Consider the following 15,041-nt stretch of genomic DNA (forward strand, 5'->3'; position numbering starts at 1 on the left):
GAGTCTGACAAAGGTTTGTGGGGACACATTTTCACACCCACTTCAGCTGTCTCAGCCAATAGAACGCTGCGACAGCGATGCTACCTGACATCAACAGCTGACGAGGTATTGTCCTATAGTGTGAGTGTTTGTTTGTTCTGACACCAGCAGTCAGTTGAGTTATTTGGTCGATGGACATGCGACACGGCGGACAGGAAGCTGATTATTAAAGGAAAACCTGCCGACACCAGACTGAAGAACGTCTTCCTGCTGAGACGCAGCATGTGGGAGGAGAGCTTCGACACAGAGCAGTAAGTCACCGCTACATTACTCTTATAATAATAATAATAATAATATAGTAATGGTTTATTATTGCTAAAAGCATACAGTTTGTGTAGGTAGTATATACAGTGTGTTGTGTTTCTGTGTGTCTACATGTCGACCAGTGAGGTTGGCGGTAAGCTGGACTACTCGCCGGTGTCCTGGCGGGAGTATTTTGACCAGCTCGAGGATGTGAGCGTTGGGCCGGCCGACAGCAGGGACGTCTTCAGGATTTATAAAGCAGGAAACGATGGACCGCTGCTGGTCCTGCTGCACGGGGGAGGACACTCGGCCCTGTCCTGGGCCGTTTTCACCGTGAGTATCTGAACATGTCGGCCGGTCGATCGAATGATGGCGACTAGATACCGAACCCCAAGATGGCGCTTATTCATTCCAATGAGAATTGCCCGCTAAAACATTTTCTAGCTTTCTAGTTTACTTCTTAATCTGCGCAGTAGTGTTTCTCCCGCTGGCCCCGATCGCGAGTTCCTGCTCGGCCCGTAGACTTCACATTGCGATGATGTCACAGATCTTAAAAATCGCGTTTCTTGGCTCGAGGAAAGTTTTGCAATCGCTGCAATACCGCAAGTGGCCATTGGAAAAAAATTGGAGGCAAGGATGAGCGGTGGCGCCGTGTCCACTTCTTAATATACATCCATGGTCTTGGTGTTTTTCTGTGTTGCAGACAGCCATCGCAAGCAGAGTGACCTGCAGGGTACTAGCCATGGACCTCAGGGGTCACGGTGAGGCAGTATAAAGAAATAAAAATGGTCTTGGTTATATCTTGAGACAACTACAGACACAATAACGTCTTATGTTTTTCTCGTAATATTACAACTTTTTTCTCGTAATATTACGACACATCTTGGAAATCATCAAGAGTCATAACATTTTGGAATATTAAGCGCCTATTTGGTGGCCATTTTTTGTTTTTCAAAATGGCTGTCACGGCCCCCAGGGGCCAAATTGGCAGCGCCCCGATATCTATATCTTTTCATAACATATAAATCTACATCTGTGCCAAATTTGTTGCCATTATCGCAAAATGCACAATTGTTATGAATATTTTAGCGTCGATTCCCCACTATAACATAATTAATTTAAAATCAGTGATGAATCCAAGTTTGAGGAGGGTCTTCCTGCTTTAACGTTAAATTATTGTTATATAATTGTCTGGTTTTAGTGGTTCCGTGTTGAGTTTTAGTGTGGAAAAGTTTGCGTTATTGTGAGTATTTTTTTAATCTCTACTAAGGTGACACCCTGGTCCGCCAATCAGACGACTTCTCAACTCAAACCATGTCCAGGTAAAAGCACACGACACACAAACTTCCACTAATCCTTTAACCTCAAATTAACAACAATACCCGGCAAGCCAAAGAGTTCTCCAGTGACTAGTGCAGTTACTATATCCAACTCAGCGATATCGCCAATGTGATCGGAGCCTGCTACGGTCAGTCTCCTCCCCCTATCGTCCTGATTGGCCATGGCGTTGGCGGGGCGATCGCTGTGCATACAATCGGCAACATGCTGCTACCGTCCATCGTGGGCTTGGTCGCTATAGACGTCGTGGAAGGTACGACTGCGTTTTCCTTTTCTTTTTAAAAAAATTGCGATATTTTTTTTTATACTCACAAATATCTACCTCACCGGTCTTCTTAGGCAGTGCAACCGAGGCCCTCCACAGCATACAGAACTTCCTGAAGGGAAGACCCAAGTCCTTCAAGTCCATAGACCACGCTATAGAGTGGAGGTGAGCATTTAAAGTCCAATTTACTCAAGAAAATACAGATGATACACTTACCCACATATATGCATCTCCGTCAGATCACAAATCTGACTGCAGGCCGTGTTCAGGGTCGGAGGTCAATGCCTACCCTTAACTGCTTGAGGTCAATGCTTAACCTTAACCGTTCGAGGTCAATGCCTAACCTTAACCGTTCGAGGTCAATGCCTAACCTCAACTATTCAAGGTCAATGCCTAACCTTAACCGTTCAAGGTTAATGCCTACCCTTAACCATTTGAGGTCAAATCCTAACCTTAACCATCTTGAGTTTCGCAACTTGTGGGCTACCTTCTAGACGCGACTGTAATCTAACACAAATACATGGATGAGTTGCGTCTCAGTCGACAGGAAGAACAACTGCTAATTTCAGTGTAGCGTTAGCTGCCGTTATCACGTTTCCTAGTAAAGCGTGCGTATGCGTCTTGGAGAGATGGATGCATTTACACCTTTTCAACTTCTAGAAAACAAAGTCTTTTTTTGTCCTCCTTTCAGCGTCAAGAGCGGGCAAATCAGGAACCTGGAGTCTGCCAGGGTCTCAATGGTTGGTCAGATTAAACGGTAGGTTGGCTCTGATCGGCCAGTTAGAGGTGGAACCTCAATATTGATTGGCTTATGCCTCATCCTGTCTTTCCAATTTAACGTAGATTACAAATGTTGAAACTACCGTATTTTCTCAAATAAAAGTCCCAAATACAGACCGGGGGGGAAAGAAACTCCAGGTGGCTGTTTTATAATAATTTCCTCACTCCTCTCACTTCCTGTTCTTTTAAGATGCGAGGTGGAGGAGGCCGACACTCTGGAGCAGGCCGGCCCGATGACCGACGTGGTCGTTGAGCGTAACGAAGAGTTCTACGATCAGAGCTACGTCAACGACAAAGAAAACGCCGCCTCCGAGGTGAGCCTCAGCGAAGGACAGGTATGAAGACAGACAGCAGACAAGTATGACTTGATTGACTTGAGTTTTCTTGTATTATTATGAAGATAATTAATCACCCACTCTGTGTATTGATGTGTCAGAGTGTGTACGTGTGGCGTGTAGACCTCTCCAAGTCAGAAAAGTACTGGGACGGCTGGTTTAGAGGAACCTCCAACCTCTTCCTGGCCTGCAACCTCCCCAAACTGCTGCTGTTGGCCGGTAGGTATACTTCAAAACGTCCTTTTAGGGTAAAAAGTACTACCTTTTTGTATAACAGCACTCTGAAGCTGCTTCTGTTTCCAGGAATCCACCGGCTGGATAGAGATCTGACTATCGGCCAAATGCAAGGTGAGACATTGACTCAACACACGCAGTGGTCGCCATGGTAACCCTTCAGTTTTTTGTTTTTTTTTCAAAAAGCTGTTACGCAAAAAAATGACGTTTCTCAAACAGCCGTTGGGTTTTGATGCTGCCATTGTTGGGCTCTACTGTCGCTTTTTGATACGTCAGCGGGCTAATTTACCCGAAGAAACATGGACCTTAGTTCCTGTCACCTATAGTACCTGGACCATAAGAAGTGGACGTAGTTACCGTGATGTCACCTGTTCGGTTTTGGACTGCTGTTTTTAAGCCGTCGCCATGTTGGGTTTCGTCCGTCGCCATCTTGGTTTTTAGCTGTCGCAATCTAAGTTTTTGGCCGTCGCTATCTTGGTTTTTTGCTTTCGCCGTCTTGGTATTTGGCCGTCGCCATCTTGGTTTTTGGCTTTCGCCGTCTTGGTATTTGGCCGTCGCCAAAACAAAGACTTTCTGGCAACAGAAGGGCTGATGGGAAATGTAGTCTTGGAGAAACAAAACGCCACATGTAGAGAAACACTGTGATACTGGGAATAGTTGACATTCTGCTCACGCTGTGTTTCTCCACCAACTGTGAGGGAAAAGGTGAAGGGCGTCTTCACACACACACATTCACACTCACACACCCACACACACCCACATCCACACACACACATTCACACTCACACACCCACACACACCCACACCCACACACACACAAACACACTCAGGTGTACACAGATACACACACCTGGAGGCGGCAGATCCTCTCCAGAGACAGCTGCTTCTGTCAGTCAACGACCACGCTGGAAGTGACAGCGCAGTCAGAGTGTGTGTGTGATGAAATAGCATCAGAGAGATGTGTGTGTGTGAGACAGTTCACAGTGTGTGTGTTACCTGTCTCACTGTTTGTCTCCAGGTAAATTCATGATGCAGGTGCTGCCTCCCTGTGGACACGCAGTGCAAGAAGACAAACCAGACAGAGTAAGACAACCAGTACATTTACTCAAGTACTGAACTTAAATACCATTCTGAGGTATTTGTACTTTGATTATTTACATTTTATGCTTCTTTATACTTCTACTCTGCAACATCTAATCTGATAAAGGAATATCTTATCTTGTCTCAGAGAGAAATATTACACTTTTTACTCAACTACAGCTTTAGTCACTTTGCAGACGTTACCAGCTGCAACATTAAAGTGATGAACACATTTATGCATTAATAATTACAATCCAGCGATATAATATAACAATTTTGCATAATGAATACTTTTGGTACTTTAAGTATATTTTGATGCCAATACTGGGGGGAAATTGGATAACATAATGACATGTAATAAAATAGAAATAAAGGAGTATGTAACATGTAAATTATGTACATAATGCTACAATATAAACAATATATATGAAGAAATATAAGTAATTACTAAAATTAAGAATAAGAAAATGAGATTATATGAAATATGAACACATATTTGCATTAAGACGTGCAAATATATAACAAATAACCACAGTGCTTATAAGTAAATACAAGACGCTGACAAGTGCGATCTATCAAGTATTAAATATAAATGCCAGAATGGTATAAATAAGAATTAAATAAGAATATTTCTTGAAATATATATATATATATACTGTATACATATATAAATAATATATATATATATAAATAAATAATATATATATATTATTATATATATATTTATGAGTACTTTTGGCACTTTAAGATTTAATAAGATTATGAAGGACTTTTACTTGGTGATATTTAGTGGTTTAAAGATATTAATCTTAGCTTTCTGCTGCCTATCTTCTACTAACACGTGAATATATTGTTTTGTTTGTGCAGGTGGCTGACGCTGTGGCCTCCTTCCTGTTGAGACACAAGTTCGCTGAAGCCAGAAGAGAAACCAGCAGGTAATTCAGATAACTGACAAAATGTATTCATTTTACAAAACCTAAAACTAAAGAAAATGTTCTCCGATCTCTCTCCAGCTCCAACTCGTTCACTGAATGAAGTCTGCAGAACAAGTTAAGCCTCTTTTTTTGGGAGAAACTGTCTCAACAACTAAAGTTTTATTCCATCTAAAACGACTAAACGACTAAAATGGTGCTCGCATATCTGTACTTGTTTTTCCTTCCTTCATTTTAAAGTGTTATTCACATCTTGTTTAGGCTAAATCCTCCCTGAATAATAAATTATAAAAAATAAAACACAAGCATCAACGAGAAATCAATCATTGTTTTCTTCATTTGTGATTTTTAGTAAATAAATGTTTGTTTTCACCATAAAAAAACAAAAAATAGACACACAATCCAGATGGTTAAGGCACGGTCACACAAACGCAAATGCCGAGGCGATGTTCTCCTGAAACTTCACAAAATTTTAACACAAAAGATTCGAATTCGATACGCCACCGTAAGCGAAAGTTTTTATGCCCTTTTGCTCGCATAGTACGACGGAGTATTAGGGGCCATATTCAGGGGAAAAAATAAGAGATTTCGAGAATAAAGTTGTAATATTATGAGAATCAAATCGTAACTTTACGAGATGAATGTTGTCATATTACGAGAATAAAGTTGTAACTTTACGAGAAAAAAAATCGTAATATTACGAGAATAAAGTCGTAACTTTAACAGAAAAATAGTTGCAATATTACGAGAATAAAGTCATAACTTTACGAGAAAAAAAATCGGAATATTACGAGAATAAGGTCATAACTTTAAGAGAAAAAAGATCTTAATATTACAAGAATAAAGTCGTAACTTTAACAGAAAAATAGTTGCAATATTACGAGAATAAAGTCATAACTATACGAGAAAAAACGTCGTAATATTACGAGAATAAGGTGTTAACTTTACGAGAAAAAAAGTCGTAATATTACGAGAAAAACTTCTGACTTTATTCTCATAATATTACGACTTTTTTCTCTAAATCTCAGATGTTTTTTTTTCCTCAATATGGCACCAATACTCTGTCGTAGCATATAATGGGAGTGAACGGGAGGTGAATGTTAATTTCTCGTATGGGTGACCGTGCCTTTATATGTAGACTGTTTAACTACATAATAAATTGGGAAAAACAAGAAATAATATTCCAAAAAATCTCCCCGTTTTTTTGTTTTTGTTTTTAAAGACAACACACAAACACCAGGCTGGAATATAAACAAAAACTTGCATTAAAATTTTATTTAAATTCTGTCCTGAATCAGAACACGTGCAACAACTTAAAACACAGAAACAACATGGCGTCACGCCGCCTTGTATTTACACGTGTGTATGTAGGTAACGTTTTGTGTTTGCGTGCACAGGACAACCACACAAACGGACGCTCTGTTAAACAGTTAATATCGTAGAAACACACGACACCACTTCACGCCCTGTTGTCACGGTAGCAGAGGGGTTAAACACGGCAACAGACGCATTGGATCGCCTCAACTTTCACCGTCTCTCTGGAAGGATCTGAAATACTGGTTTTGCTTTGCTTCAGATTAAACACTGCCAAAGCTTTCATGACCAGCTGGCAGAAATTTATAAAGTTAAAATGTATAATCCCAGCGGGATTACGTGGCTCAGGATTCACCTGCTTCAGGAGAGAAATCAGAAACTACAAAACAAAATTACAATATATGGCAAAATATATGGCAGTCTACAAATACATTGTAGTTTCATATGATCCTTTCTCAATCCAATTCACCAAATTTTATCACACAAAACAATCCCATACATTTCCAAAACTTGGAAAGACTAAAATAAAATTTAAAAAAAATTTAAAAAGCAATAAACAAGAGACGGAGTCAAAAGGAAAAACAGAAAAGTCAAAACCTCAAGAGACTTTTTCCAGAACCTTCCAGAGAAACAGAATTAAAGTGCATCAACAAAAAGAGGCCGAGCAACCAATCAGAACACAGCATCCAGGGGAAACAGCCAATGGGCTGCGAGGAGGGGCGGGAACAGGAATAACACAGAACCAATCAGACGTCATTACTGGCAGTGACACGACGGTCCCCTTTTTAACACTTTAGTGTCGTGAAAAATTATATTTTGGAAGGGATTTTAAAAAAATAATATAGAAAAGACCTTATATCTTCTAATTATGATTTCCAAATATATTTATGAGAAATTAGTTTTGGTGCAGTTTTGCTTTAAAAAATATAACTTTTTCTACAAAACTTAAATAAAATATTGGCAAAACTTTCAAATCAATCAAAGGAATAAGTACACAAATCCCAAATATTACAAATTTCAATACTTGTTGCTATGGAGCGGACACATTTTGAGCATTAAAAGGGGGACCAACATGCCACCGCAGCCTCAGTCTCGACTAGAAGAACAAGAGAAATGGATCGATTCACTTTGACTCCTGCGGCAGCAGAAGTGCAGTCACATTAAAAAACAAAGTAAGAGAATGAAACAGTGCAAATGTGAAAATAAAACATGATACTCAGATAAAGAAAAAAAAACCTTGAAAATAAAGCTTACGACACAAAGGAAGAAACTTTAATTAAAACATTATTCACTGATTCAAGACAAGGCAGAAAAATCCATCATCTTTATATATTACAGCAAATTCATTCTCCACCAGTCTACTAGTGTTTTAAATTAACTAGTGTTTGTTTACTTGGTAACTGACTGAACTGAGAGTGAACTGTGAGGAGAGAATATGAAGCAAAGTAGGAAGAAACTATACTTAAAGTTGTCCAGGCTTCTGATAGAGAAGAGTTTTGAAGTGGGGTTGTATGAGTATTACCTACAGTAGACGGCGGTCGGCATGCCATACCAGTTTAAGTGGACGCTATATTAATAATATTTTTGCCTGTTTACCTCGCTGTGAGACGCTGTGTAGCGTTACAGTCTGTTTACGACGGGGAACTGAAGACGTTATCTTTGCTTTTGCAAAAATAACCAGACTCCATTGAAAAAAAACTGTAATTTGACCTCGCAGAACACAGGAGTTGCTGGTCTATGGATAAGTACCTCATACAACCCCACTTAAAAACACCCAAACTATCCCTTTAAGGTTTGACTGGAAACACCAACACAAGTACTGCTTCTTACTCTTGAAATTTGGTACCAATTTGAATTCTCCATTTTTCTAATAATTCTTCCTACTTACAGGTGAACGGTAACTACAAATCCCATCATGCTGTCTGATGGTTTTCTCTTATTTTGGAGGCTTGTTGCAGGATTGGCTTTGCTTTTGCTTAAATTTTACTGCAAGTCTTGAATACAATTCATTGGTTCTCCAGGTTTTTTACTCCTGTTCAGTCATCAACAATCACATCCCGAATGTTTACAGACACAATAGTTTAGAGTCATTTCATCAAGGTCCTTTGCGCACTGTTTGTATGTACAATTACACAAATAATCAACACTTAAATCTGCCTGATCAATACTCAATCACATTGAGGATCACCAGGCCGTGGGCTGACGAGGGGAAATCAGTCTTTGCTGCTGGGTGTCTTCGTTACAAAAATAAACGTCTCCTCTGGTATCAAAATAGACGACAATCTTTATCTCTCTTGGCGGCGGCACCACGACGCGACCGCAGCGCCTACGCAGTCTGAACACCAGTTTGGCAAACCGACAGCGATGGTCGTAGTGAACGAGTGGAATATACATTTTTATATTTACATGCTCAGCGTCTACTCAGCTCTGAATGTGTTACCGTCTTTCTGTCGTCTTTCACAGCTTGTTTAAATTTAAACTCTGGAAATGGTTAATGGCAGGTAACACCTGGTTGTTGGCGTGACAGACGGAGGGTTTGAAAAAGCACCTCTTAGGTTTGCTGGAGTTCAGAGAAAAAGATCCCCGGACTAGCAAGGGAAAGAGATTGTCTTGATTGTCAGGGTTAAAGGTAAAAGGTGTTTTTTAAAAAGGCAGCGTGAGGCCGTGGTAATGGACACGTGTGGTCAGGCAGACGGACGGACGGACGGACGGACAGTAAAACAAAACTATAGACAGGGTTCCAACATGGCATTTCAACGTTTACCGAACGTTACGACTCAGGACAGACGGCCACGGAAGTCTTTCCATCCTCTACCTTCAGCCAGGCAGACTCTGTACGGATTAAACCCCAAATTGGTCACCCCAGACTCGCAGAATTGGGGTGACCAATTGTAAGAGTTGGGGTGACCAATTGTACGAGTTGGGGTGACCAATTGTAAGAGTTGGGGTGACCAATTGTAAGAGTTGGGGTGACCAATTGTACGAGTTGGGGTGACCAATTGTAAGAATTGGGGTGACCAATTGTACGAGTTGGGGTGACCAATTGTAAGAATTGGGGTGACCAATTGTAAGAGTTGGGGTGACCAATTGTAAGAGTTGGGGTGACCAATTGTACGAGTTGGGGTGACCAATTGTAAGAGTTGGAGTGACCAATTGTACGAGTTGGGGTGACCAATTGTACGAGTTGGGGTGACCAATTGTAAGAATTGGGGTGACCAATTGTACGAGTTGGGGTGACCAATTGTAAGAATTGGGGTGACCAATTGTAAGAGTTGGGGTGACAAATTGTAAGAGTTGGGGTGACCAATTGTAAGAGTTGGGGTGACCAATTGTACGAGTTGGGGTGACCAATTGTACGAGTTGGGGTGACCAATTGTACGAGTTGGGCTGATCAATTGTAAGAGTTGGAGTGACCAATTGTACGAGTTGGGGTGACCAATTGTAACAGTTGGGGTGACCAATTGTACGAGTTGGGGTGACCAATTGTAAGAGTTGGGGTGACAAATTGTAAGAGTTGGAGTGACCAATTGTATGAGTTGGCGTGACCAATTGTAAGAGTTGGGGTGACCAATTTGGGGTAAAATTGGTCCCCCCAACTCGTAGAATTGGATCGAAGTTCCACCAGATTACGACGCCCGATTAATTGTCTGAACTGTTAACGATCTGGCTGTCAGACGTTCGGATGAAGTTCTGGTATGTCCAAAATGATGGTTGGTTCTACGGTCCGATATTTTAAATATTACTGAAGTAGTGTTTCACATGCTGTGGCTCAAACTGTAGTCTTGACTGAAACTGCGGTGACATAAAACTGCACTTTGTTGCCGGGCAGAGCAGCTTATTACTTTCCGTTCATAGTCGAATCAGACAAGTAGAGGCCTTTACACACAGGGGGGCTTTTCTTGTGGCCGTCAATATATTTCTCCAACTGTTTTAGTCACGAGTACTTTCACACGGAACCTGAATATTACATACATTAAAAGTTGTTTTTGGAATGAGAAACAGTACGTCGATTTTTTGCACCGCAAATAATGGCATCAACCAATCACGGACGTATTCAATACGTACATTAAAGCGTACAGTCTGAACCAAGACGGCTAACTTTATTACTCCTTTCAACCTTGACAAAAGCAGCGCAGCCCAGAGACACTTCTTCTGTTCTTACCTTTCACAATAAAAGCCCTAGACATATACACTAAATAACTTCTTTACCAGAGGCAAATTCACTCGGAGCATTTCGCTTAAAGGAAAATAGCTTACAGTAGTTTAGGCTACACAACAGTTTACCTCAGACAGACTGCCAGACGCTGCTCTGGCTCGATAGGGAATGGAAATCGTTCTGGAGGGTAGCATACGGAGCTACGGTATCGTTATCTGTCATCGTTCATCATCAGAAATGTATAAAGTATGTGCGAAAGACAAATGCCCATATAAAGAGAAGCTGACAGAGACAAAGGGGCAAGTTAGCTATCAATCTTTGGAGGCCCATGATCAACTTACAAACGGGTGGGTATATGACATTAAGATCTACGAGCCAAATGCCAACTACACAATCGTCCGGACAAAGATAAGCTAGCTAATGTTATGCTAACTAGCGAATACTAAGAAAACGTTGGCAATACGGCATAATCAATCTACCGGTATCTTGCAAAATGAAACCCGTAACGTTAGCCTACCTTTGTGTCTGACTGTAGTTCTTTTGACACTTGCCGTAAACCACAATCGGATGGCGTTCTTAACTTTTATCCATCAAGAATGCCCGAATTGCTGTCGGTGAGGTCACATTCCCATTCCCCATAGGATCCTATAGGTAGTCGGTCCTCTGCCTACGCAAATCTATTTGAACCCTTTATTGAAAAAGTGTTGCAAAGTCGCATCGCTGCTGGTAAATTTGTCGTTTATTGGTCCCCCAGTGTGTAAAGGCCTTGACGCTGCCTTTCTCTGTTTTTGTCAACATTGTTGAGGACATGATCGTCAATGGACAAAACCCAATGGGGAGTTTCAATCACCTTCAGTGTGAGCTCCGCGTCGAGGCCGGTCGATTGTTATAAAAGAAAGGCCGATTAAAAGTGTGAATTAACAAAATGTACAAAATCAATAAAAACATGAAGCGTCTGCCCCGGCGGTACGGACGCTTTTTAAAATGGTGTGAATAGAGAAACTATTGAGGAGAACAGATGGTGGGGCAGCTGAAAACTCTCCTCCATCATCCAACGTTCGAAGATTCATACCTTTTACCTATTTCCATCTGTGCTTTACAAATACCATTTCATCAACCTTTCTCACACCTTTATATTCTGTACAACCCTGCAAACAGTCACCCAGACGCCCATAGGAACCCTGTTTGGAACCACAGCCGAAGACAGAAACCAAATACTGCCAGTACTACTGGACTGTAAAGATAAAAGGAGCCTTGAATTATACTGACAGGCAAAAAGAAGAAAATAAAAAATACTGTGTAGTTGCTGTTCAATACTGCAGACAAACTGTAGCTGTAATACTGCCACGACACGAGAGAAAGAAACACGAAGCCACCGCCCAGAGTAGCTGGTGTGTCCTCTCAAAAATAAAAGAGTTCCTTTCCAAAAAATTTAAATCGGTCACCGCAGACGCATCGAGAAACCTGGCGTGTCGGCAGGCCAATCAAAAGGGATTCAATCTTCCGAGACCCGGACAGGAAGTGAGCAGTTCCATCAGGTTTTGTTTCGTTTTCTTACCTGGAAAAACCACGTAGCAGAATATTCCACAAAGAGTACTACTTACTGAAGTACAACAGGTAGAAGTACGCAGGTAAATCTAGATCAGATGTGTTTGGAGATCCTTCAGATTTGCTGACGACCTCCCAATCGTCTTTTGGCAGCCGACTTTCTCAGTTTCTACGTCGTGGAGTTTGAATCCCATCCGACCTTTCGAAGGTCCGTCAAGTCAGGAGACGAATGTGGCGACGAGGTCCACAATATTTGAAATGAAGGACTGGATTTGAACTTCCTGTCGACGTGGATTAATGACAGATGGGTAGGACCAGAAAATGGGTCGATTAAGACGTGGCGACGACAGACAGGTAGACCGAGTTATATCCCAGTTTAACGTTGGATGAACACCTGGTTGAACCGAGGAGAACCGAGGGGGAAAATCCAGGTAACCACGCTGGATAACACCCATGTTAGACCAGGTTAGGTCCAGCCTTGCCAAGAGTCCAGGAGGAGACTAACAATGAAGCCAAACCAGGTCCGTTGGGTCCAGATCAAAACCAACACACTCACACGTTTATCCAACTAAACCCGTCAAAGTCTAGACCTGCTTCTAGCTCGGCTCCAGTCCACCTGGAGTCCAGACAAGTTGGTTTGGTTTACGTTCTGTATCACACAGGTCCAAAGAGAAAAAAAAAACCTGGTTCTGGGTTTTAGCTTCCATCCAAATTGGAGCCAGTCAAAACCAGAACCAGGTCCCGGGGTCGCTCTCAGTCTAGTGCAGTCAGGTTCTGGTTTCAGTCAGGTCGTTCTCTCGTTAAAAAAATCGGAACCTGATTTGAGTCCGTTGTGGCTTCGGCTCGTCTCAGGACTTGTCCACCAGCTGAGACTGGTCCACGGACCCCTCCTCGTCTGAGAGACCCGTTTCCACGGTGATGACCAAGGACGCCACCGAGGCGCTGCTCGCCATCGGCTGGAGCTCACCTGGAAGATGGAAGACGGGGTTAGACTTTAGACTTTCATCCCAAACAAGACTTCTGGTTTTTTTGGCTTAATCAGTTACAACCTAATAGCTTACTTCTAGCTCTTTTCTCCAAGCAAAACATTAAAACTGTAAATTCTGTATATTAATAGTACATTAAACGTTTGGAAAAAATTGAAAAAACAATTTCTAAATGAACCCATCAATAACTATTAAAAACGCCCAACTTCACTGGAAGACGTGGATAAACTGTGGAAATTAGAAATTATTGGATATTATAAACCAGAGTTCAGTACTTTCATTTCAGGAACTAAAGAATAAATATAAACTAAAATACAGATTTTTTTTTTATAGAATAAATAGGTAAATAAAAAATGTGGAAATATAAAAATTAAAAATAAGAGAATAAATAAATGTGGAAATAGAAATAAATAAAAGAATAAGTAAGTAAATAAACAATGTGGAAATATAAAGAGAAATAAAAGAACAAATAAATGTGGAAATATAAAAATAAAAAATAAAATAAATAAATTTGGAAATATAAAAATAAAAAATAAAATAAATAAATTTGGAAATATTAAGAGAAATAAATAATAGAATAACTAAGTAAATATAAAATGTGGAAATATAAAGAGAAACAAATAAGGAAATAAAAATAAGGAAATATAAAAATAAAAGAACAAATAAATATGGAAATATAGGGAGAAAAAAATTAAATAAAAAGTAAGTTATTAAAAAATGTGGAAATATAAAGATATAAATAAATATAAAAATAAAAGAATAAAGAAATTTGGAAATATAAAGAGATATAAATAAAAGATTAAGTAAATACAAATGTGGAAATATAAAAATAAAAAAATAAAAAAATAAATAAATGTGGAAATATAAAGACAAATAAAAAAGAATAATTATAAGCAATTTCAGTTATTTTCGAATTTATTTGTTAATTTTATTCTGTATATACTAGAAATATATATTCATTTTTGCATATAAATTATGATATTTTAAATATTTTATTTTAAAAAAGAGATTTATTTCTTTAATTATTTATTTCTCTTTACATTTCAACTTTTTTTTTTACTCATTTATTTTTCTTTATTCCTCCTTATATTTCCACATTTATTTTCTTTATTATTATTATTTTTTTATTATTTTACAGATTTATTCTTTTGTGCTTCTACATGTAAGACTTTCCTTCATTCCTACCTGCCTCACCCCAAAAAAACTGTTTTAGCAGGAAAAACATGCCTCACATGAAGGAAGCAAGAAACAAGTTATTTAACTACAACAGCAGAAACAGTGTTATGTAGCAGCAGCACCACCGGGTGTCAGTATAACACCACTTATACATACAGTACAGTGAGAGTGTGTGTTACCTGTGTGTGTGTCGGTGGTGGCCGTCACTGGGCTGTCTCTCAGGGTGTCGGGGTCCTGGTAGTCCTGAGGGAGTCCCACCCGTCTCACGCCGGGGTCCAGCACCACGGAGGAGCCGCCCTCGCTCAGCGTGCCGTCGCTGGACGCCCCGGACACCACGGCCTCCAGGGCCAGGGCCCCGACTCCACCCACTCCCACGCCGCCCACGCCGCCCAGGGCCAGGTCGTAGTCCAGCGGCAGGTCGTCCAGGCAGTCGGCGTTCAGCTGCAGGGGAGAGAGTATTATCTTGATGCTAAAGCACTCCGACTACGTTCATTCTGTCGACATGTTTGAGTTAATTGCACAAGTTGGAACTATAAATACATCCTCAGTTTTTCTGCATAAATACAAGTTAAAAAACAAATCCAGTGGATCTTGTTGAAGCCTGTCGGACTCACA

The 15,041-nt window shown here is 40.4% G+C and overlaps 2 protein-coding genes across 2 annotated transcripts in view; one reads left to right on the top strand and one right to left on the bottom strand.

The window, feature by feature from the left end:
- The first annotated feature begins 294 nt into the window (after positions 1-294).
- LOC119481849 (protein phosphatase methylesterase 1-like) lies at positions 295-5,487 on the top strand. The gene is made up of 12 exons (XM_037759143.1): positions 295-615; positions 986-1,043; positions 1,553-1,604; positions 1,719-1,873; positions 1,960-2,050; positions 2,577-2,642; positions 2,856-3,000; positions 3,102-3,219; positions 3,304-3,348; positions 4,253-4,317; positions 5,182-5,249; positions 5,328-5,487. The coding sequence occupies exons 1-12, from the start codon at positions 415-417 to the stop codon at positions 5,347-5,349; spliced, it is 1,086 nt and encodes a 361-aa protein (XP_037615071.1). The 5' UTR covers positions 295-414; the 3' UTR covers positions 5,350-5,487.
- Positions 5,488-8,494: 3,007 nt separating this feature from the next.
- Positions 8,495-15,041, bottom strand: part of rnf150b (ring finger protein 150b) — a 19,230-nt gene continuing 12,683 nt past the window's right edge. The window contains exons 4-6 of the mRNA XM_037759112.1: position 15,041; positions 14,606-14,867; positions 8,495-13,231 (exon numbers count right to left, since the gene is read on the bottom strand). The exon at position 15,041 is cut by the window's right edge and continues 96 nt beyond it. Of these exons, the coding sequence (XP_037615040.1) occupies positions 13,113-13,231; positions 14,606-14,867; position 15,041 (382 nt within the window). The 3' untranslated portion in view covers positions 8,495-13,112. The remainder of the gene's footprint in view (positions 13,232-14,605; positions 14,868-15,040) is intronic.

Source organism: Sebastes umbrosus, chromosome 22, assembly GCF_015220745.1.
Source record: "Sebastes umbrosus isolate fSebUmb1 chromosome 22, fSebUmb1.pri, whole genome shotgun sequence".
NCBI lineage: Eukaryota > Metazoa > Chordata > Actinopteri > Perciformes > Sebastidae > Sebastes > Sebastes umbrosus.